General features: G+C 47.5%; 1 protein-coding gene across 6 annotated transcripts in view; it reads right to left on the bottom strand.

The window, feature by feature from the left end:
- Positions 1-5,776: 5,776 nt before the first annotated feature.
- The window catches only part of Tdp1 (tyrosyl-DNA phosphodiesterase 1), a 79,209-nt gene continuing 62,631 nt past the window's right edge, over positions 5,777-22,354 (bottom strand). For all 6 annotated transcript variants that reach the window (XM_015494696.2, XM_048799170.1, XM_048799169.1 and 3 more), the window contains 2 exons: positions 10,962-11,070; positions 5,777-6,111 (listed from right to left, as the gene is read on the bottom strand). In XM_015494696.2, the coding sequence (XP_015350182.1) occupies positions 6,038-6,111; positions 10,962-11,070 (183 nt within the window). In that variant the 3' untranslated portion in view covers positions 5,777-6,037. The remainder of the gene's footprint in view (positions 6,112-10,961; positions 11,071-22,354) is intronic.

The raw sequence follows: 22,354 nt of genomic DNA, 5'->3' as shown, positions 1-22,354 counted from the left end.
TCTGTTATGAGCAGTACAGAGTTGGCCCTTTTTTGGGAGGGCACTGAGTTGGTTGTTTTAATTGGGTTGAACCAAGCCAATGCTGTCCATTGCAACTTAGTGCATAATGGAAATATCTTGTATCTGTTCTATTCAATATGTAGTGACTCCTGAGCACTTGAAATGTGGTCTGTGTAACTAAGAGACTGAATTTTTAGCTTTTAAAAATGTTGTTTTTAGCCCCCTGTACAGAGTTTGGTGGCCAGAGACTTGAGCAGGGTTTATATAGCATAATTTGGGAATCCCTCTCTGGCTCTCTTCTGTTGTTCCCCCTTTGTTCCCAAGAGGCCATTCTTGCTCCAGACCCTCTGCTCTGGCTCTTCAAGCCAGCAGGACTAGAGACTTTCCACTGGAGGCTTACATGTTCTGCATTGTGTAGACTAAGACTCAAACTCTGGCTCGAAGTGGTGAAAAACAAAGTGCAGGAAGTTTGTCCAGCACGGTGCCTTTCTTCCAGATGGGGACTCACCTCTAGTTCCTGCCTCCTTTTGGTCGCTTTCTGACCTTTATTTTTTCTTTTATCTGTGGCACTGGGATTTAACCCAGGGGAGCTCTGCCACTGAGCTATATCCTAGCCGTTTTCATTTTTGAGACAGGGTCTCACTCAATTTTCTGGGCTGGCATCAGACTTTTGGTCCTCCTGTCTGAGCTTCCTGAGTAACTGGGATTACAGGAGTGTACCATTGTGTTCAGCAGTGGTCATGATAATTTTTAAAGAACTATGAATAAATAATTATCCAGGGCCCACACAATGGCATCTGCATCTTTGGGCCCAGACAGGGACATGCACTGGCTTAGCCAGGACAGACCCAGCACCACAGAAGAGGCACAGATCTAGTTCATGATCTAGCTGCGTCACTCTGAACCTTATTCTCACCCCTTAAAACTGGAGATACTGTCACCTGCTTCCTGGCATGATGATGTGTACCAAGTTAGCTAAAATCATGCTGACCCAGAGTGAATGGGTGGAGGCAACTTCTCCTTTGTCTTTCCTCGCCCAGCTTCTCTTTTGTTTTGTGTCTTACCAACGGAGTTTGGTCTGGATGCCTTCCAGTTCAAACCTTGCCACCACGGGAACAGGTGACTGAACCAAGTGTCTGAGACACGTGAACAAAAGATTGTCTGACTGTGGTTTCAGTGGAGCTTCTTGAAGGTCTAAAGAGAATAAAGGAGAGCTTGCATGTGCCAGCCATTCTGCTTTGAGACAGACTCGCTTGGATCTCTGCACAGTGCAGATTTGGATGGTTCCAAGGCTTGTAACACAAGCGCCCTCATTTGCTCACCACCCATTATTGTGTGAGACATCTTTGTTTATGGCACCCCAGTACCTTATTTCCTGGGCTGCCTTTTGCCTCTTGCTAGTCTCTAGCATCTTCTATGCCACCTTCTTGTCTGACACCCACTGATCCCATTCTGTACTTTCTTTCTTTCTTTCTTTTTTTTTTGAGAGAGAATTTTTTAATATTTATTTTTTAGTTTTCGGTGGACACAACATCTTTATTTTATTTTTATGTGGTGCTGAGGAGCGAACCCAGCGCCCCGCGCATGCCAGGCCAGCGCGCTACCATTTGAGCCACATCCCCAGCCCCCATTCTGTACTTTTGATCTAGCAAGTCAACACAAATGATAGGCTTACGTCAACAAATTTAATAAAGCATACAAACGAGTGCCAAGTTTTCAGCCCGCTCTCCTCTACCTCAAAAGGTGCCTACTTTGCCAGCAAGATCTGGCATGAATAATTCAGCCACTTGGTCCTGTGTACTGATGGGACATTTTGACTGTATGTGCTGCTAGTTGATTCCATCATGCTAACAGTGAATGGCTGTGACAGTGATGAAAGCTTACCCGGTCTTATATCCAGTCACATTTCATGTACATGAAGTCTGCTCCTGGGCTGCGGCTGGGAACATCGCCACATTTGCTGCCTGGACATCATAGCAGTAAAGCCCAGCTCTGGAGCTATGCCCTCTGTCCCTGTCAGCGGTACCACTGTGGACAAATAATCTCCTTAGTTTCCTGTCTGTAAATGGGGTAACAGTGCCTCCTTGATAGGGTTATTATGAAGATTGGGTAAACATGTGGCACAGTTCCTGGCACAAACAGCTCAGTATTTGCTGCTGGTGAATGTTAATGCTCAGGGACCCGTGGGCATTGACTGGGCCCAAGAGTTATCAATCAGCTGCCTCCCTACTGGGTCCTGGTCACACCATGGCTGGCATTTCCCAGGAGCAAATGGCTGCACCTAGCCCCTGTTCTGGTCTGTTTCATCTTTTTTTGGTATGAGTCCTTTTATAGGACAACAGCCACATAAGTTACTAGTGGAGAGAAATGTAATGGGAGATGGGGCAGCTTGTGGTACTCTTTAGTCCTGGTTATTTCTTGACAAAAATGGGCTATTAAATTTGGAAAATTTCCAAAGGTTTTATCATGATGGGATCTGACCTACGCAGAACATGTGGTTAGCATATAATCAGTAGGATTTTAGATTTAACTCTACACTCTAGTTATTTTGTTCCTGTCACTGAGTTCCTGTGCAGATTTTTTGTCATACATTGTCATAATTAACATCACTAATCCATCAGTATAATTGCTAAGCTTTATAAATGTAAATAAAGAATGCCTAACCAAATCTTTATTTTGAGGCACTCATCAATCTGAAGCAAGCCTTCCCAAGGATTCTTCCTTAATTCTTCAGGAAGGGTTACAATTGTAATTCTAATGACAGAATGTCAAATGTCCCAAAACTTAAAAAAAAAAAAAAAAAAAAAAAGGATCAAGTAATAGTAGTTTCCCTAGAAAATAAACTTTTAATTTCACATGGAAAAAGACTAAAATTCAAGATTTTAATTTTAAGCATACTGAGTCTAATATATAAACTATAGTCATTTGAAAAGTCATGTTACTTGAATGATTGTTATTGAGGAAAATCATATAAATTCTACCAGATTCCAGAGAAATGAAGCTCTTTCTGCAGGTGGTGAGGTGCAGGACTATGAGCATCACTGAGGCAGCAGCTTTGGTTTCACTGCTTAAGGTGGGACCTTTTGTTATTTAACTCCCTTGAACCTTGGTTTTCTCATCTGTCATACGGGGCCAACAATGGTGATGTGAGTTTAAAGCACTTACATATAGGAACTGAAGTATAAGGAGAACTTGGGCAATAGTAACAAATACTGTTATATGAAAAAATCAGCCCAGACCGGGGCAATTCAAGGCTGCTTTATATCACACTACAGTTAAAAACAGGCAGTTTTGCCCAGGAGTATGTTGACAAATAATTTGAAAACCCTATCTCACATCTCACTCACTCCAAGCAGCTGGTGGTGACCAGGCTTCCCTTCCCATGAGGACTCCTGGGAAACAGGGGACATGAAATCCTCCTGCCAAAATGGCATGTGAGTTCCTGTAGATTGCCAGGTGTCATGCTTGGCCGTTCTCTCGTTCAGTGTTTGGGTCTTTGCAGTGCTCAAGCATTGAGCCTGCTGTTGGAATTTGTCATTTGCTGTGGACATCTCTACACTTTAGACTATATGTCTATCTTCACAAAAGAATGTCAGGGAAGGCTGAAGAAGATACACCTTTTCATGACACAAAGCCCTCCTTTCTTTAGTCCCCATGTGGAAAACTCCTTGCTCAGCCAGGCACCTCCTGCCTTGGCACGTCACACAGATGCAGGGAAAGGCACAGAAGGGGCCATGCTGCTTCATGCAGACAGGGGAAGGGAGGGTGTCCTCAGGTGGGGAGAAGGAGTTGCTGAGACACAGCCTGAGACCAGAGGTGCGATTTCCCCGAAAGCATTAGCAGCCTGGTTCTGCGGCACTTTCCCCTGCACTGTAGGTAGTTTAGCCAGTCCCGTTAAACTGAGGACCATATGGGTTGGACTGATGACCTTCTGTGTTCCACATGTTCGGGACTATTCTCAGGGAATTACTTCCCAAGTGTGCTACAACTGTGCCCAGAAAACATGTGGTGCTGGCCCTACCTGGCTGGTCCGGCTCGGCTCAGCCCAGCCCAGCCCAGCCCAGCCCAGCCTTGGCCTCTCCCGAGTCCCTGCTCATGGGTAGGGCCACAGGACTGCTGGACACCCACCAAGAGTAGACTCTTTGATCCTGCATGGCCCTTGAAGTTCGCCACCCAGCCCCATCTATATGACCTGTCCAGGTGGTATCCAGAGTCCCCCTGGAGGGTGGTCAGGGGACCAATCTGTGATAAGTAGAGACAGGAATGTTAGGGACGAGGACTGTCCTGAGAAATGAATGACAGCGGAGGCAGGGCTGCCCCTCGCCCCTTCTGGTCCTGCGCCAGCACTTTGCACAATCTCCTGGAAGATTCAAGTAACCCTCCATGGGGGGTGCAAACCTTGGTCTTACAGCTGAGGGCTGAAGCACAGAAATGTGAGTTGGCCTGGCCCAGGCAACAGGTTGGTGAGTGGTAGGGCTAGGAGTCCCACCTGACTCCAGCTCTGCGCTCTGGCCCAGACTGCCCGTCTGCCTCCCTGTACTGTTATGTGGACCACAAGGCCACGAAGGCCAGCTGCGGACGTGCCACCATTCTGACTGGCTGCATCCAGCTCCCCAGCAGACTGGCACTGCCTGGACCCTGGTAGTGAAGTCACCCAAGTTTCTGGCCCCGCCTCGAGGATGAAGCCAGCAAACCTCAGGTTCTTTGCCACAGTTCTGACGGGTGGGTACCAGCTCGGGGCCTGCCCTCCACTATGCTGGCTTCTGCTGCTAGCACAGACTCTCCCCATTTCCTCCATGCCCAGCGTGCTCATCTGGTGTAGGGTTTGAATGTTGTAGTACACAGAGGGTAGGTTCAGACAAGCCTTAGTCTTCTTACCTGTGAAATGAACTGCTTAAGGAATTCAATAGCTTTCTTTTTTTTTTTTTTTAGCAGAAAAAAGTGCCAGATAATATCCTTTATAGAATTCCAGTTTGTAAACCAGAAGTTCTCTGTGAGAGAAGGGCCCTCAAAGGCCCGTCTTCCTGCCCTCCTGCTTTAGCTCAGCACACACAAACCCAAGTTTTCAAGGTAGCTTTGGAAAGTCCTAGGCCTCTGAGAAAGAGTTTGAAAGACTATTTAGACTTTTTTTTTTTTTTTCCCCAAAACTAATATTTAACTTTTCCCTAAACTATGCGATGAAGAGGCTGGTGACCAGCGCAGAGTCAGCCTTGAACAGGATAAAACAGTCCAAATCGCCTCAGGAGAGCCCGACACACAAGAAGCAGGACACAGTTCTGACCCCAGCCAGCCGTATGACCAGCGGACACAGCCTCAGCTTCCTTCATGTAAACGGACGGCACCAATGTCAGTCCCCTTGTAGTATTTCTTCTAAATAAGATACCTATGTGCTTCTGTATGATCCTATGAGCTGTCTTTGGAAATTTCTGGGGATGGAAGAGATACCCTTCTAGCTTGGGAAAGGGTAAGCAAATGGCAGGTGGTCGCCAGTGTGACCTGTCTGTAAGCAGGGAGGCAGCAGGCAGGGCACTGGCAATGAGAAGCTTGGGGAGCTAAGGCTGAAACCCATGGAGAGCTGCAGAGTGGGTATCTGGATTAGACAGGGGGCTGTGATGGACGGCTTGCTTTCTCTGGAAAGCCAGGGTGGCTGAAGATACCTTCGGAGATGGAGAGAGGGTGGAATCACAAAACACAGTCAAGCCACAACTTTTGAGAGCTGACGCCATAATGAAAGTCCTCTTCAGTAGGGGGGTAATTTCATATCTGCATACATACATATTTTTAACATGTGAAGTTTAATAGCTTTCTTTCCAAAACATATAAAAGTGAAATAAGAAAATAACACTTTTTTTTAAGTGAGAATGCTGACAATAAACATTAAAAGTATAACCAACATCCAAGTTCACAAGAGCAACCTTCATGAGTTTTGCAGGGATGCAAGTCAGATTTTAAGGGAAATGAACATTCAGTACGAACAAGAATATCCAAGGTTTGGGGCTCAACATCCTATGCTCAATTTCACAGTGCTTTAAGATTCTCAGGAGGGCACCCACATGTTCCCATGTGTATCTGGTGCTTTGATATAAGGAATGTTCCAAATCCATGGCCGATCTGGGAAAAAAATACCAAGACATTATAGAATATTTATTTGAACAGGATCACAGAAAACTAACTCACCTGATAGGGTAAAATCACTGTGTGCTCAGGTCTCCAAACTGTGAAGAATGTCTTTGAATCAACTGGAGGATACCCCGTTCAGACAGTGGTTTTCGTAAAGGTTCATGTTAAGGCACAGGGTCAGCTGAGCATGGGAAGGGAGGTGAGCAGCACCCAAGGATGAATCCAGGCCTGCCACCTCGCCTTGCCACACAAGCAAATTACTTTGCCAGTCTGAACCCCAGTTTCCTTATCTGTACCCACACCACGGTGCTGTCATGAGACAAATGAGATGATTCCAGATAGCAAGTAAGACGTGGTGTCTGGCACACAGCAGGGGCCGCCTCAGGCAACTGCGCCTCTCCTCCTTAGGGTGCTGCAGGAAGCAAGAGCTGGCGCAGCCCAGGCCACTCTGCTGCTCTCAGCAGGCCCCAGAGGACCAGAGTCCTGACTGTGAAATGCTTTTGCTTTCTTATTAAATGTTAATAATCAATGAGACATGAAGACTTCTGAAAGACTGACTGCAAACCAATGTGAGAAAAAGCAACAGGTGTGGTTATGAACACTAGAAGGAACACCCAGGACCCAGGTTCAAATCCCACCTCCCTCCCTCTCAGCCCTTAGTGAAGGCATCTGGGTTTTGGCCTCAGGTTTCTCCCCTGAAATGGCAAATACATTAGCAACCACCAGGGATTAGTGTGAAGAGAGCATGTATAAAATTTCAGTCATGTTGAAGGTACTCAATAAATGCGAACTGTTCTTTCTCCCGTTTAACAGATATTTTAGAAACTGAAAACACTTCAGAGTATCATCTTTACCACACATAGTTCCTGTGAGAGCTAAACCATTCAAAAGAACCATAAGAATATGGGTAAGATCTAAATACATCACAAGGATTAAAAATAAATCCCGTCTCATTGTCTCGACAAGTATTACTAACAGAAGAACTTTTCAGGGCTGGAGAGCTCACTGCAGGTCTAAGAAGGATGCCACGTTAAAGCAGCATCTTGGCTCTGCAAACTCTCCTGATAGGGACCCTTTCCCTTCTCAGAAACAGCCTGGAAACAGTGGTTCTGCCAGCCTCTCCTTGCAGCAGCCTTGCTGTTCCTGTTGAATAATCTTAGAGCAATTGTGCACATAGCAGCACCCAGCAGGATGCGCAGGCAAGAATTCTGAAGATGGCAACAAATTATCAGAACATTATTGCTTATCTCTGGCCTTGAGATGGTTTGAAAGCATGAAACCAATCCCTTTTTTGTTAACTTTACCAAGCTTGTTAGAGAAAGGCAGCCTTTTCCATTTGACATATTTATTTCATTAAAGTTTGAGCGACTTGGCCATGGACTTGGGCTTGACTCCCCCGTCTTTACCCCAGCCTAGGCTCTCTCTACTGCAAACAGCATCTTCTGGGCCTGGACTCCTACTCTATACCCCTCTTCTATATATTGCTCAGTGGGGTAGTATCAACTTTGCTTCACTCCCAAGGTAGCAGACACCCTGTTTCTTGCTAGATGAGCAGCTATTGGAGGGATTCTTCACAGTAATACAGGATCTCAGATGCAGACATTTACTAACCAGCCAGTGATGTCAAGATCACTGTATTTACTCCATTCCCCCTCAATTAGTCAGTGAGGACCAGGCAAGGACCCAGAGACCACCATCTGGCATATTTCTTGCAGTTCTGGTTTTTCAATGTGTCTGCCCCTGTGGGCAACAATTTCCACACTCACTGACAGGTCCCCCCCAAAACCTGGAGGGAAAGCTAGACACATGGCTATGGGGAGAAGAGGGTGGCTGTGACCCTCGTCTCTTTTACACTATCAGTACTAACAATCACTGGCTTAGAAAAGGCCCCTTTTAAGTAATCCTTTCAAATTGTTCCTTAAGAGAACAAATGGGCTTGTAACCTAATATGCAAATATCACATGCATATTCATGCATGTGCATGTAATATTTGTTCAGAGCTGCTAGATGCCATGGACCTTTCCAATCTTGATAAATGTAAAGTGGTCATGTAAGAAAATGACTTTATTTTTAGGAATACACACTGAAGTATTTAGGGAAAAAGGGCTATCATGTCTGCAACACTCAAATGGATCAGAAAAATGTAAAGTATGAGAAAGAATGCAAATGTGACAAAATGTTTGTACTCTTGCAACTTTTCTGTATATCTGCATTTTTGTAAAAAATGTGAAAGAAATGAATTCCACTATTATGTATAACTATCATGCATTAAAAACATTACAACAGTAAAAGAAAAAATTATATACACTTACTATTTTAATATATTTATACACATACACACACACACACATATATATGCCAGGTATATTCTAAAAACAAATAATGCTGGGCATGGTGGCACATGCCTGTAATCCTGGGGACTAGGGAGACTCATGAAGGAAGATCACAAGTTTGAGACTAGCCTTAGCAATTTAGCAAGACACTGTCTCAAAAAATAAAAAGGGCTAGGTATGGAGCTCCATGGTAAAGCACCCTGGGTTCAATCCCAAGTACAATAAATAAATAAATAAATAAATAAATAAATAAATAAATAAATAAATAACAATGAAAATACAATAACCTATTCACAAACAGAATGTAACTAACACCTTTGAAGCTTTGTATGCTCAGTTACTTCTTAAGTGGGACATGCACTTATTGTTTAGGTTCGGGTAGGCTGTCCTCATTTTACTTTCTCAGTAACATATACGATAATGCAGAGTATCAGTGAAAGAACACAAAGCAGTGCCCCACGGAATGGAGCTCAGGAGAGGTGGGGGACTGATCTGTTTCACTTTCTCCTCAGGCTCAGGGTCACAGCACATGGGACATATGGATCCAATTTGTATTAATTTAAAAAACTGGTGATTTTGCTTCATAAGAAGTCATCTCAATAAAATACTAAGTCCCATTGGCAAAATGGGTTTGAAGTTACATATAACTTCAGGAGATGATAAGGGTGAGACCTCATGCCTATCTGGTTCACTGATTCATCCCAGACTGTCGGCACACAGTAGGTGCTCACTATGCACCCATGAGAGAACAAATGAATAGAAGCTCCTGCAGAAAGCAAGGGACCTCAGTAGCTGGGTCTTAGGTTCTGCTTTACTTCATTTGATCATTTTCTTGGTTTCAAGATATCTGGCGGGACTGTGCAGCAGTAGATGTCTTTGCTAAGCTTTTTGAATCATGTTTTGATTTTAAAAAGCCCCGAACAAGACCCTGTATGTGTCATAATAGTTTGAAAATCACTTTTTAAAGTGAAGTGCTTTTGAAATATTCTTAACCACTCACTTTCCTACATCTTGGTAAAACGCCGTTCTTTAGTCTACATGGCTCCTTGAATGTAGGCTGTTTTTGAAGTGGTGGTGTCTGAATTCCTGGTATTATTCTACAAGCTACTAACACAGTGTAAGAGATAAAATAGCACTGACATAAAATAAAATGCTCCACTTTCTATTGTATGTATCTTTAAAGAAAATGCCCAAGAAATAAAAAAGACAGTGACACATTGCAAAGCATTCTGCCTGCTGGGCAAATCAGAGATTTATCATCCTGTGGTCAGCTTCTGGGTTCTGGGGAATGCTTTTTCTGTTGGAGGGGAAGGATTGTGAGGGCGTTTTTTTTAGACTTTCTATGGCTTCCACACTCGCTTTCCTCTTCCTTTGGAGATCAGGACTAAAGGAAGTGGGGGAGTCCAGACAGGGTTTGGGTTGGGGAGCAAGTCCCAAGTCAGAATCCTTCAAGCCGTCACCTTACTTATGTTTATTCAGGAGACCTTGGGTTAAAAAAACTACGGAAAAGGAACCTGAAGAATAGAAAAATCCAGAAGGGGAGGGGACTGACACAGGCAAGCCTTAGACATTAAAAAAAAAATCACTGCTCCCCACGGGAAAGTGGGGAGTCACACCAAATCACTTCTCCCATGTGCCGGGAACAGAACTAGATATTACAATAAGAACATACTAAAGGTGACTACTGTTTATTGGCTACTAGCTCTGGGTTGGACACTGTGTTAAGCACAGACGTTTTCAGGACCGACAGAAGTGGCCGGACAGCCTGTGAGGCTGGGTCCACCCAGGGCAGACACAGAAGGTGCACCAAGCCTGCTGGCTGGCTGAGGACTTCTGAGCCTGCTGTGGATATGCCAATGGCCTTTCTATTGTGAAACACACTTGGTCACTGCCCTCAGGAAAGTCACAGACTGGTGCAGCAGTTTTCAAGTGTGGCCTGGGGACCTCCCTTTGAGGGGTGGGAGGTTCTGAAGTAAGAAATTATCTTCATGATGCATGAAGCCAGCATGTGGTTCTCGCTGTCATGAGCCCACAAATGTGCAGAGGCCGATGACGTGACTGTACAACAGCCCAGAGCAGCTGTGGAAATGGAGCTTGCTTCTAGCTGTAACACAAAGAGGCTGCAAAGCCACTAAACTATGCCACTTTGCTTGCTGATTTTGTCTTTTAATTTTGGAAATGATCACACAAATATGCTTATTATTTTAAAACTAATGAATAAATATTTGGAGGTTCCTGTTTAAATTCCTAATACAGTAAACACAAATAGATACAAAATTCCCATATAAATAAATGATTTCCGTGAATCTCAAAACTCATGAGAATACAAAGGGGTTCAAACAGTTTGAGAACTGTGGCTCCAATGATCACAGGGCAGTAAAGGGGCCTCTGTAAACCTAAGCTTCCAGAGGGTTCCACGAGCCAGGTTTCATTGAGGGACCAGTGGTGTCTCCCTGGCTCTGTTTCTACTGTGATACACCTGCCCACAGTTCCCCTCAGCTGTCTCACCTTTACTTCCATACGGTTCCGGGGGCAGATCATAGGGCACTGGAAAAAGGTCTGTTGACTCCCGGCTGCCAGAGAAGAATTTCTGTTTCACTTTGAAGCTGTCCAGGCCCTGCAAACACATGGAGGGAATCTATGATTGTATGCCATTTCCCAAAAGAAAACAAGAAAACTAAAACCAAACTGAAACAAATAAAGAACCTGGAAGATCCCAAGAAGCAATCACATCTTTATGACATTTACAACAAAATTCAAATGACTTCAGAGCTATTTTCAATGTTTGATAGGCAAATATATTTAACAACTCCTCCCAATTATTTTCTTCCCTGAAAATAAGATTTAACATTTTAAGAATTAAATTAAAAGCTTGCAAGAGTTTAACAAAGGATACAGAGAAACAAGAGAAACAATTTTGGATATTATAGCCCATTTCTACTAAACACCATGTACAGTTGGCAGGGAGTTTTAGAACTCATTGTATAAAAATACCTCAAATGTTTTCAATATTGCTATAGTAACAGGCAGCCTGTCCTGAGAAAGAAGAAGTAAAAGTTGTTTTCATGTATAATGGAAGTGCTCAAGTTAATAGGATAGGAATAGAAAAATGGAAATTCTTCACGACCTATCACAATGGAAAGTTTATTCCAAGAACTGCGGAACAAGGTATCAGTCTTAGGTGTGAGTCAGGTGGAGGTGGAGGCTCTCTGCAGGCTGGTATGCGCACACCCTGTCCTTCTCTCACTGACTAAGACATCAGTGCTGTCCTCTGGGCCCCACACACGGGCTTTTTTAAAAAAGAAGGCTTACTGCTTTGCTAGCAAAGGAGAAACACAGGGAACTCCTGTCCCAGAGGCTGTGATTCTGCCCATCAGCAGAAACAGGGGGCTTTTAAAGAGGTGATTCAAAGGCTACATTCCATGTGTTCTCTGTTGGAGTTGTAATTCCCTTGTGAATTTGGGAGACAGTCATTTGTGAAATCTTCTGGTGCTATCCCTGAAGTCTGGATTCCTTCATTTCTTCGGAGGAGCAGAGAGAGAGGAAGAGATAGAAACATGTCTATTTTAAAAATCAGTTGCAGTGGCAGAGAAGCGAGGGCTGTATTCAAAGCATAAAGTGGACCCCTGTTAGTTTCCGCACTGTTAATTTCCACATTCCATTTCTGTGGGAAAATGGGCGACAACATCTCCAAGCTGCTTCCTGCTGAAAGAGGGCAGAGTTGGGGGAAGTGGCCCAAAGTCCTTGTTTTCTACCTTGGATGGGGAGGTGGCGTGACAGCTAAGGGCATTCAGTACCAGAGCAGTCCAGAGGTCCACAATGGCAGATGGCAGGTGACTGGACAAGGCATACAAAGGGTAGGGATCATGCAGATGGCCAAGGGTGTTGCCACCTTCCTGAGTTCAGTTTCCTTTTGCTCAAAGTGGATCACAATGGGGCAAACTGTATCATTCAGGGAGAGAAAGGGGGAGCTCCCCAAGCAAAAAGAGCTTTGGCAGCTGCTGGGACAGTCCCTTAGTCCCTCCCTGTACTTGCAGGAACAGCTTCTCTGGTTCAACTGGAGGCAAACTCCCTGATCTCCTAACTCTCCAGCAGTCGGCTCTCAGCGAGTTCTCCAGCACCTGGCAACCTCAGCATGGATGGGGTTCCTCGGAAAGCCAGGCCTGTCCAAGAAAGTTGGAGCTGGGGCTGCTCTTGGGTCCCATCTGGGGTGCCAAATTTGTTACTGAAGCTCTGTCCTTGTCCCCAGTGCCAATACAATAAGGAGGACAGAATTTTGAGAAAAAGGAAAAAGGTTTATTGCTTTGCTAGCAAAGGAGAAACACAGAGGAATCCTGTCCCAGAGGCTGTGAGTCTCCACCTGGGCATCTTCTGGGTCCTCCTGGATCACCCTGGAACTCTGCTCCCTAGTTTGCCTCTCATTCCCACCTTCCAGCGTCCAAACACAGGTTGCCCTTCATAGCCTAAATACCCACATACTCAACAGCGCTCACCATAAAAAGAATAAGGACCAGGTTCTCAGTCCCTGTGATCATGTAACTTAGTAAGGGGAGACTGGTCCTAGACACAGTGAGGACACAAAAAGCGTCACGCTGACCTCGGCTTCAGACAATGTGGGTTTCAGCCTTTGCTTTGGCACTTGCTAAGCTGTGTGAATGGCGGATGCTTTCATTCATGAGTTTGTTCATTCATTCAACAAACAGAAGGATGAAGGAGCCCCAAGAGCCTAAGGTCATCACACCTATTTCTTGTGATTTTGTAACTGCTGCTTCATCAACCCTCTGTGTGGGTTTATGTGCTTACCCTAACAAACACAGGCCCAACAGGATAGATGCCGACTCTAACCTCATCCAGTTTAAACAGGAATAGAGAGCACATGTGCAGGGCAGAGAGCAGAGTCCCATCCACGCCGATTATCATGCTAAATCCCCACCCTAGAAGATCCTGGGGTGCCATGAGACAGCCCATAAGCTGTGCTTCTTGGTCTGCTCCTCTGTGCTCCCCAGAGTCCCCCTTCTCTGGGTTGCACATGACCCCATATGAACCATAATCTTTTGTCCCAGGGGGAACTTGGAACTTCAGTGACTAGAATCGCCAGTTCCTGATTTGTAAACTCAAGTTCCTTTCGGCTCGGCTTGGACCTTGCCTTGGAGACCCTGTCGGCATCCCTCCAGACTAGGATACGGAGGTCAAGGGGCTGACAAAGCCTCCCAGGGCCAGGCATGTGCCAGGCCCCGCGTGTACAGGAGTCACCATCTCTTGCCTCATCGACTGCACAACTGGGAGGAGACATTAGACAAATACATCTGTGAAAAGTATACCTACAACCATGGTAAGTGCCACCAAGAACAGCCAGAGAGCACCTTCAGAGACCAGCATGGCTGTTGTAGATTTGGGGGGAGGGGGTGGTCAGTGAAAGCCTCCCTAAAAAAGGTGGCACTGTGGTCAAACCCTAAAAGAGGAGCAGGGTTTGGAAGCGGGAGTGGAAAGGAAAATGTTCCAGGGAGGAACAGCACCTCCCAGGCCCAGAGGTGACCAAGAGCATGGCGTGCTCTAGGAACTCAGATGGCTGGTGGGAGGGACAGTGGGGCACTGTTCTTGTGAAACCCAGAGAGCAAAGCTTCTGGTGGTCACTGTGTTACTGCTTCTAACTGTAGGCACATCCCGGGGCACAGTAGGTGCACAAGAAATCCTGAGCTGCAGACCCAGGAATGAAGAGCCTTCCCTGCCTGCTTTATGGGCTTCTGTGAGGGAGCAAATACGAGCTCGAGGGAGAGCTCTGCGTGGTGAGGACTGTGGTAAAGTGCGGAAGTAGCGCTGCTGAAGATGCCAAGTCAAGACGCAAGTAAGGCCGCAGGTGAAGCTCGCCCGGCACCGACACTGACACCGAAGGGACGGCCTATCTTCAGTGGCAGGAGACGGGAAGGCTTTGTAGAGAAGAATATTTTAGCTGCACTTTGAAAGACAGCCATACTGGTGAGAGGCAGGTGGCAAAGGAACCTGGGGACGGAGCAGCATGATCGAGGGCAGAGCACAGCGAGCCTCTGGGTGCTGAGTGGGGTGTGTATGGGGGAAGGTCACACGGAGGGAACTGGGGGCCAGACCAGACAGTGTTTTGAATGACCGGCAGTGGAGACATCTGTGGTCTGCCCTGTCACACGGGCTCACTCCCTGGCTGGAGTGACTCGGCATGGGCAGGTAGCCAAGCTGGGGAAGACCTGGCTCTGGGAGCTGCTTGGCCAGGCATAGCCCGACTGCTGGGGGCTCTCAAATCCATCAGTGGAGGATGTCAGAACCCAAAGCTGTGGCCCCAGCACTGGACAAGCCTCCCCCGCCAGCCTCCGTGCTCACATTTGAGCTGATCATCCACTACACAGGCGCCGCGGGGCCCTGGGAAGCGCGCGGCCTCCACGGCAACAGGAGAGGAACTGCAAAGGCTCTGGAAAGGTGCCCTGCTCCCGGGGTCAGGGAGGACGACTGCACGAGGGATCCAAGAGAGGGGACAGCAAGTTACTGCAATGTGAACAGGAAACAGACAGAGGATGGCGACGGCTACACAGGTGACGGGATGAGAGTGGACGGTGGAGGCAGAAAGGAACAAATCTGAAAGAGACTGGAAGAAAAACCAAACCAAACCAAAACCCCAAAACCCCAGATCAGGGACTGTGAGGGTGGAGCAAAAGAGGAAGGGGCCAGGAGACCAAGGGCTACTGGAGGATTTGAGTCCTGCTAATCCAAAGACCACCACAGCCTGCTCCTTTCCTCCTTTCAGTTGTTCCCACTGGCAGGGCATACCTTTGACATCTTCTGGATCTCAGGAAACTACAATCTCTTACTTTGAAGATCAGTTATTTGCTGTGTGCCTCTAGGCAAGTTACTTAACCTTTCTGGGCCTTGGTTTCCTTGTTTATTAAATGAAGACAATAGCATCTGATTTACAATGCTACTGTGAAGATGTATAAATTATTTAGAACAATGACTAGCACATGGTAAGTATTCCAGAAAATAAACCAACAGAATCCTATGTATATTCAAGGTGTGTTTAGTAATAATGAAAATGGTCCTATTTCTCAGAGAAGGAAAGAGGTTGAACAGTTAATCAAGGTCACCCAGCCAGCAACAGTGGCAAGGCCAGATGTGGAACCCTGTCCTTCTCAGGCTTGGTCCTGTGTTCCTCTGACTAAGCAAAGAGATGGTCTCATACCCACCACCGGGCACCATGACAAGGAAAGAACCCCTTGGAAGTCCAAGGGTCCATGTCATGCAGGGCGCTTTAGAATGAGCCATCCTCTGGAAATCCTGGTACCAGAGGCTAATGCCAATTTAGTGATTATTTAATACGTTCATGGAGTCTTGGGTTTAAAAAATAAAACGACTCCCCTCTTCTTGGCTCCTAGCTTGATGTTTTCCACTGGGTCAGGGCAATGCTGATTCTGCGCAGCCTGGACCCAGACCTCTGACCTCAGAAGGGGGTTTGAACCATCCTCGTCTGACAGGAGCTGATATGCTTTCCTCCTGAATGCCATTTATGATCCAAATTCTAGGGTATTATGTGGAAAAAAAAACAAAGGTACCACTTTTCCCTTCAGTCTGGTTGTCAAGCAGTGTGGAGCTGTCTCTAATTGTCACTATTGAGCTATCACAGCCGCATCATATGGCAGTTTACAAAACGCCCTCCCAGGCCGGGATACTGACAAGGCCGTGGAGATCACGGTCATAAACCGCCAGGTGAGGGGTGCACACACGTCACAAGTGAGGGACTGTGGCTGCCCCCTTCAGCAGAGGGGTGCAAGTGCTCCTCACTGCTGGGACTGCTCTCTCATGAAGAGGGAGCGGCCTGCTCAGACCGCAGTCAGACGGTTTGTCCTGTCAGCTACTCAGGGCAACTGGGTGGTAACACCCTGCGCAGAGCCTCAGGACTTCCCAGGGTAAGGCGGTGACCCAGCTGAACGTTCCAAAAGGAGCACACTACCCAGGATGGACCAACTGGCAGGGAAGCTAGTCACAGGAAGGCCAGGCCGCGCCCTCCTGAGCAGCAGGAGCCAGCCCAGCTCACATGGGCATTCCTGGCTCAGGGCGGGGGCGAGCTCCCTGAGGAGGGCACACCTGCTGGCTCTGAGGGGCGCTGGCTCTGAGGGGCGCTGGCTCTGAGGGGCGGAGAAGGAGGAGCAGTCAAGGGCATTGCCGAAGTGAGATCGGAGACTCTGATTTACCCAGAGAGCACTGGCCTCTGGTACTGCCACTGCCACCATCAACCATGGCATCTCTGACCTCATGAAGGCTCTAGCTCTTCACTCTCACAAGATCCCGAGGCAGCCATCGTACTGTCCCATGGTGCTGCTGAGAACAGGCTCCGCCCTGCCTCACTTCCAAGTCCTTTCTCCTCTGTCACTCTGGGTCCTAGAGATCTGAGCTCCCTAAATCTTTGAGGACTGTATGCTCAGGGAGTCCTTTGCTTGGTTCTTGGGGCCTCTCCACGTGTTCATCTGTATTCTGTTTCTTTCCAGGTTATTTCAGCGTCTCCAGCTGAGGCAAAGAGCGGGCGCCCAGGATCAGTTACTAAGGGGTGCTGTTCCATGCCTACAAGACTGGTGTCGGAGAGCAAGGGGGACAGGGATGGAGAAGAAGCATGCTGTACCAGTGGTCAGTGGACCATGATGTCTGGAATCTGGACGCCATCTGTGGGCCAAGGGGAGCCACACAAGATTGAAGGGCAAAGGAATCCACCTGCATCTGGGGACAGACCTGGACCTGAGGACAGAAACTTGGCCCTGAAGCAGACAGTAGCAGTGAGGAAACAGGAGGAATTCTCGACAGGTGGATGGGACAGGATGTGGCAAGAGAATGGATAGGGAAGAAGCTGGTTTTGTTAGCTGGGGGGAATGTAGGAGGCTACCAAGAAGCCTCACGTGAAATGACGCTTCCCAGCTGTGGACTCCTGGGAGACCTTGGAAGCCAGAGCCACAGCTGTAAGAACGGAGCTCCGGTCACATCGCGTGAGGCAGGCACAGGTCCAGGGCCTGACAAAGCGTACGCTTGACACACACCAAAGGGAGAAGTGTTCTAGGAGGAATGCGGGCACCTCCCTACACACACAGACGCCTATGGGTCTGGAACTCTGTCGCTGATCTTTGACATCAATGGATCTTTCCTATAATCGAGATTTTCAGGCCCAAAGTGTTAGTCTAATTTAAAAATTAAATACACCTCTAAAGTACAGAGTCAATTCAGAAAACACTATAGAACTGATAAATTGAAATTAGACCTCAGAAGAATTAGGTCTTTGACTTATATTGACAAGCTCTAATTAGGAACTTACTGCGAACCAAGCTTCTCTAAGTGCTGGACGTACAAGGTCAAACGTACCTGACATATTCTCTGAGTCTTAAGGGATAGCTACTGATGCTCTAACTGCAAGTGAGGTCAATCTTGAGAGGATGCCTTTATGGATTCGTTCATTTAAAAGAAGCAGGAAAAAAATGGGAGTTTTTTCAGTCGTAAGGAGCATTGCCACTTGGCTGCTGAGTTATAGGTCCTTATCACAGCTGCAGGAAAGTAGGGCATCGCCAGGGTCCCTGAAGGTGATTGCTTCTGCTGTTTGACACTGTGTCTTTCCTATTTGCAACACTGGCCTCAGGTCACAGTGATCGAGGTGGCAAACTGATGAAGGACAAAAGAGCACTCTGGGTACTGATAATTCAGAAATGTGGGTGGTGTGGACATGGAGCTCTGTTTGGGAGGCACAAAGAGAGGCTGATCTCCAGAGACGAGGCCCAGGCAGGAGGGTGACTGCAGAGCTCCAAGTCTCTTTGGAAGCATGTAACTAAAAGCATAAAAGGCATGTGCCAGCCGGGCGCGGTGGTGCACACCCAGCAAGTTGGGGGGCTGGTGCAGGAGGCTGGTGCAGGAGTAATCCCAGCAAGTTGGGGGGCTGGTGCAGGAGGGTTGCCAAATTCCAGGCCAGTCTCAGCAACTTAGTGAGACCCTATTTTAAAAGAAAAAAGATTGCGGGCTGCAGTTGTGGCTCAGTGGTAGAGCACTTGCCTAGTATGTGTGAGGCACTGGGTTCGATCCTCAGTACCACATAAAAGAAAAAGGGTTGGGGTATAGCTCAGTGGTATAGCGCTTGCCTAGCATGTTCGAGGCACTGGGTTATATTCCAAGTACCGTGAAGGAGGAGGGAGGGAGGAAAAAAGAGGATGACGTCTTTCTAGTACCAAAGAGGGAAAGCTTCAAAAAACAACAACGCACCCCCATTATTTTGCAACAAATTGCATTCTTGTCAGTGAACATCTTAAGGTTATGATCAATACAGAAATCTTCAAGACATTTATCTAACCAATGGGGACTGGCAGCTGCACTGCAATGGACGGCTGGGTGGGGAGAGGGTGAGAGCGGCTGCAGTGCGCTCTCCGCACTGCGCTCTCCTCCCAGCAGTCTGTGGCTGTGTTGAAGCCCTTACTATATACGATACCCACTGTTCACAGTTTCCACAGACACTCTTTGGCAGATTTCTTCTGCTCAAGTTGCTCAGAACAGGGCAGCACAAACTCCAGGAACGTCAACTAAGAACTGTTTGCAAGAGAAAGCAGGCTGCCATCTGGTCAAGGGGATACACATCAATGACCCTGACACAGTGGGGCACGGGATGCAGGAGTGAGGCCTGGAGTGCAGACAGCTGCAGCGGGTGGAGGCCGGGGCGTAAGGTGCTGTTCCTCATAAAGATCAGGGCTGGCGACAGGGCCAGGCCTGGCTCCCAGAGAGCCCCAAATCGTGCATGGCAGGAATGTCAAGTGCCAGGAATAAGGGGTGAGGGCTGAGGCCAGAGCAGCCAGATGTCAGAGTCCCAAGGGAAACGAAGGTCATGCCAGAAACCTGGACTTTGCCTCAAGAACTGAAGCAGGGGACAAAAGGACTGGATTTGTGGTTGACAGACAACCTCTGGCAGCAGTGAGAAGAGCAGCTTGCAGATGCCTAGGAAGTGAGCTGGAGGTTCCTGAAATAGAAGTTGACATGCCCTGGACACAGAGGCTGTGGGATGGTCAGGGGTGACGGAGCACCGAGCAGCCTGAAGGAGGGAGAGCGACAAGCCTCGGTGATTCAGCAGATACGGGGTGAGAGAGCTGTTAAGGAGGATTTCCATATAAGAAGGGCAGTGGGTGAAAGGTGGCAGATTTCATGTGGCTTAAGAAATTTTGATGGTATCTGCAATGCCCATGTCCTCAAGTAATATCTGAATAATACTCACTGTAACTTAAGAATTAATGATCGGACTGAGTAGCTGATGGTTTTCCACCATCCAAGTGAGACAAAGTCCAACCCCTGAGTCCTGGTTGCCAATCTCCTTCAGATTGGGATTCCAACCTCTCCCACCCATGCCCCCTCCTCAGGCTGCTCCAGGTACAGGTGCTGCCACTTCCTTCACAGAGCCTCTTTGCCTAATGGGTTGAGCATGCACTCATTTCTCAAGGGCCATCTTCTTACAGAAGACTTTCCTGGGCCTTCTGGCAGTTTCCATGCTCCCTCTCTTCAGAGCCCTTTACTTTGAGCACCCCCATCATGGTTTTCATACACAACGTAAAACTCCTCTGATTCTTCAAATTACCCTGGAGTTTACTAAGAATAAAGACTCCAGCTTGTTCCTCATTCTGTCCCTGGAGTCTATCCTGAGGAGGCACAGGGTACTTGCAGAGCTGAGCTAGGGTCACGGGGATCAACCCCAGGCTGCTGGAATGTTCAGCTCTGAGGGGAAACCAGTGAGCAGGTCCACTGCATGCCCACCCTCCCAGGGCAAGCGTCCTGTTCCAGGGCTCGTACAGCCTTGGCACAGCCCTTTGGGTTGTCCCCAAAGTCATCACCATAGATATTATTCTGTGAAGGCCCCGCAGAGGTCTACCACTTTCCCAGAAGTGTCAGACACCAGTGAGTGACACAGCTTAAGGACATCTCCTATATCTCAACCCAACACCACCGTTTACACGCTGATGAGAAAGATCAGCTCACCTTCAGGGGAAAGCCCTGGAAGCCTACCTTCCAGGATGGCATCTTAGCTGATAATCTTCCTCGTCTGGAAACAAGCCCACTATTGGGGGACACATCAGGAGAGCCCTGAGACATGGAAGGAAGACCTAGGCTTGCGAGGTCACTGGAAGTGCAGAACAGCCAGTTCCTGAGATGCTGTGGGGCCACGCTGACAGCAGCAGCCAGACAGGTCTACTGCTAGGTCCCCAAAGCCAGCTGGCCCCCCTCCAGGTCTTGGCTGTTCACAGCTCCTCTGACTCCATGACTTCCTCCAGCATCTCTTCCCTCCTTTTGGGGGCTTAAGTTGTTTTTTTGTAAAACAGAACTGAAAGAATAAGACCTTTGGTCTCTGGGATCTGCTCATTCAGGCTTGATGCCTCCCTTGTGTCACAGGAGCACTTGGCTCACACCTGGGACACCTGTTGTCTTACCACTCACAGACAAGTTACCTACTGACCATGACCTAACTGGATGGGCGAGGTGAAACTGCTTCTGGGCCTTGCCCCAGTCATTCATGATTCATTAAATGACAGACGACCCAATCAAATGGGAAAATGTCTGGGGACCAGTCAGTGCAGTGTGCAGGTCCTCTCCAGGATTAGGGAGACAGCTGGCGTGTGCTGAGACCAGCCAGCACACGGTGGGGGAAGCTGTCACCATCTTAGTGTGTTACTTACACAGTCACCCTGGTTGGCATCAGGCTCTGAATCTGTTGGTAGAGCACAGAAGCAGAACCCATTTGTTATATTCTTGGCTGATGGTCTTTTTAAATAAGACTCTCTGTTTTACCTAGAAGCTGCTATTGCAGGGCTTTCTTATTCCAAAAGTACAGAAATAAGAGCCCAGTATGAAGACAGTTTGGGGGTTCTCATTATTATTCTCATTTCCCCTCTATTTCCCTTCTCTAAGGTAAAAAGAAAGAATATCTTAGGTAAAGATTAGCAGCTGAGAAGGGCCTAGAAGATGTGCAAGGGGAACACATATCTATATTACCATTTTCATGATCAGGGAGGAGGTGAGAACCGTTACAACAGATTAGGACTTTCAAAAGCTGACAGAAGCCAAACAAGAGTGACATGGAATTTTCTTGTTTCTTAAGGAACTACTAGGAGCTGACTCCAGCCTGAGTTTGAAGCCACAATCACTATAATCACCTCAGGTTACTCAATACTGTTATCCTAGACTGTGAGTTCACCATTTCCTCCGAAACTAGTATAAAGTTGGATGATCACCGAGGGATTATGAGAAGACTGAGGTCTCAGGGCTGGTCCCACTTTACCTGTGGAACCTTCGGGACATAATATTCTTGCCTAGAAAGTAGGGTAATCACCTACCTTATGGGCCTGTGGAAGCTGAGCTCTGGTTGTAAGTGGCATATGAATCTGCATTGTTCTGCTTTGCAGGAAACAAAATATTCTGAAACCTCATGACACCACCCTCCAAAGAGGCCAGTGATAGTTTTGTAGTAAGCCCTCTGGATAGAGAAGCATGGGTAAAGACTGGCAAGGGACAGGGAGAGAAAGGGGGAGAACAGCTATTCCCTAGAGCATGGTGCAGGGAAAGACGGCAGCACTGTGTGGGTGGGCCGGGAAGGAGGGGGCCCTGCATGCCTTAAGAGTGGATTCCCATGAATGACGTGGGACCAGACTGAAATGTAAGAATAACCACCCAGCACCTGCTTAGCTAAACCTGGTCCAGTAAAAGTGGTTCACAATGGAGCTATGTCATGTATGTTTATTATAAAGTCAATTACAGCAAGTGGTTTTAAAAAAGGGAGGGGGAGGGGAGGGAGGCAGGAGGAGGAGGGGGAGGGGGAAGGGCAGGGAGAGAGAGAGAAAAGGGAGGAGGGAGGAGGAGGGAGAGGCAGTTAGCCTTTAGCT

This window comes from Marmota marmota, unplaced genomic scaffold, assembly GCF_001458135.2.
Source record: "Marmota marmota marmota unplaced genomic scaffold, marMar, whole genome shotgun sequence".
Taxonomy (NCBI): domain Eukaryota; kingdom Metazoa; phylum Chordata; class Mammalia; order Rodentia; family Sciuridae; genus Marmota; species Marmota marmota.
Note: the sequence above shows the minus strand (reverse complement) of the source record. Positions and strands in the feature narration are given on the sequence as shown.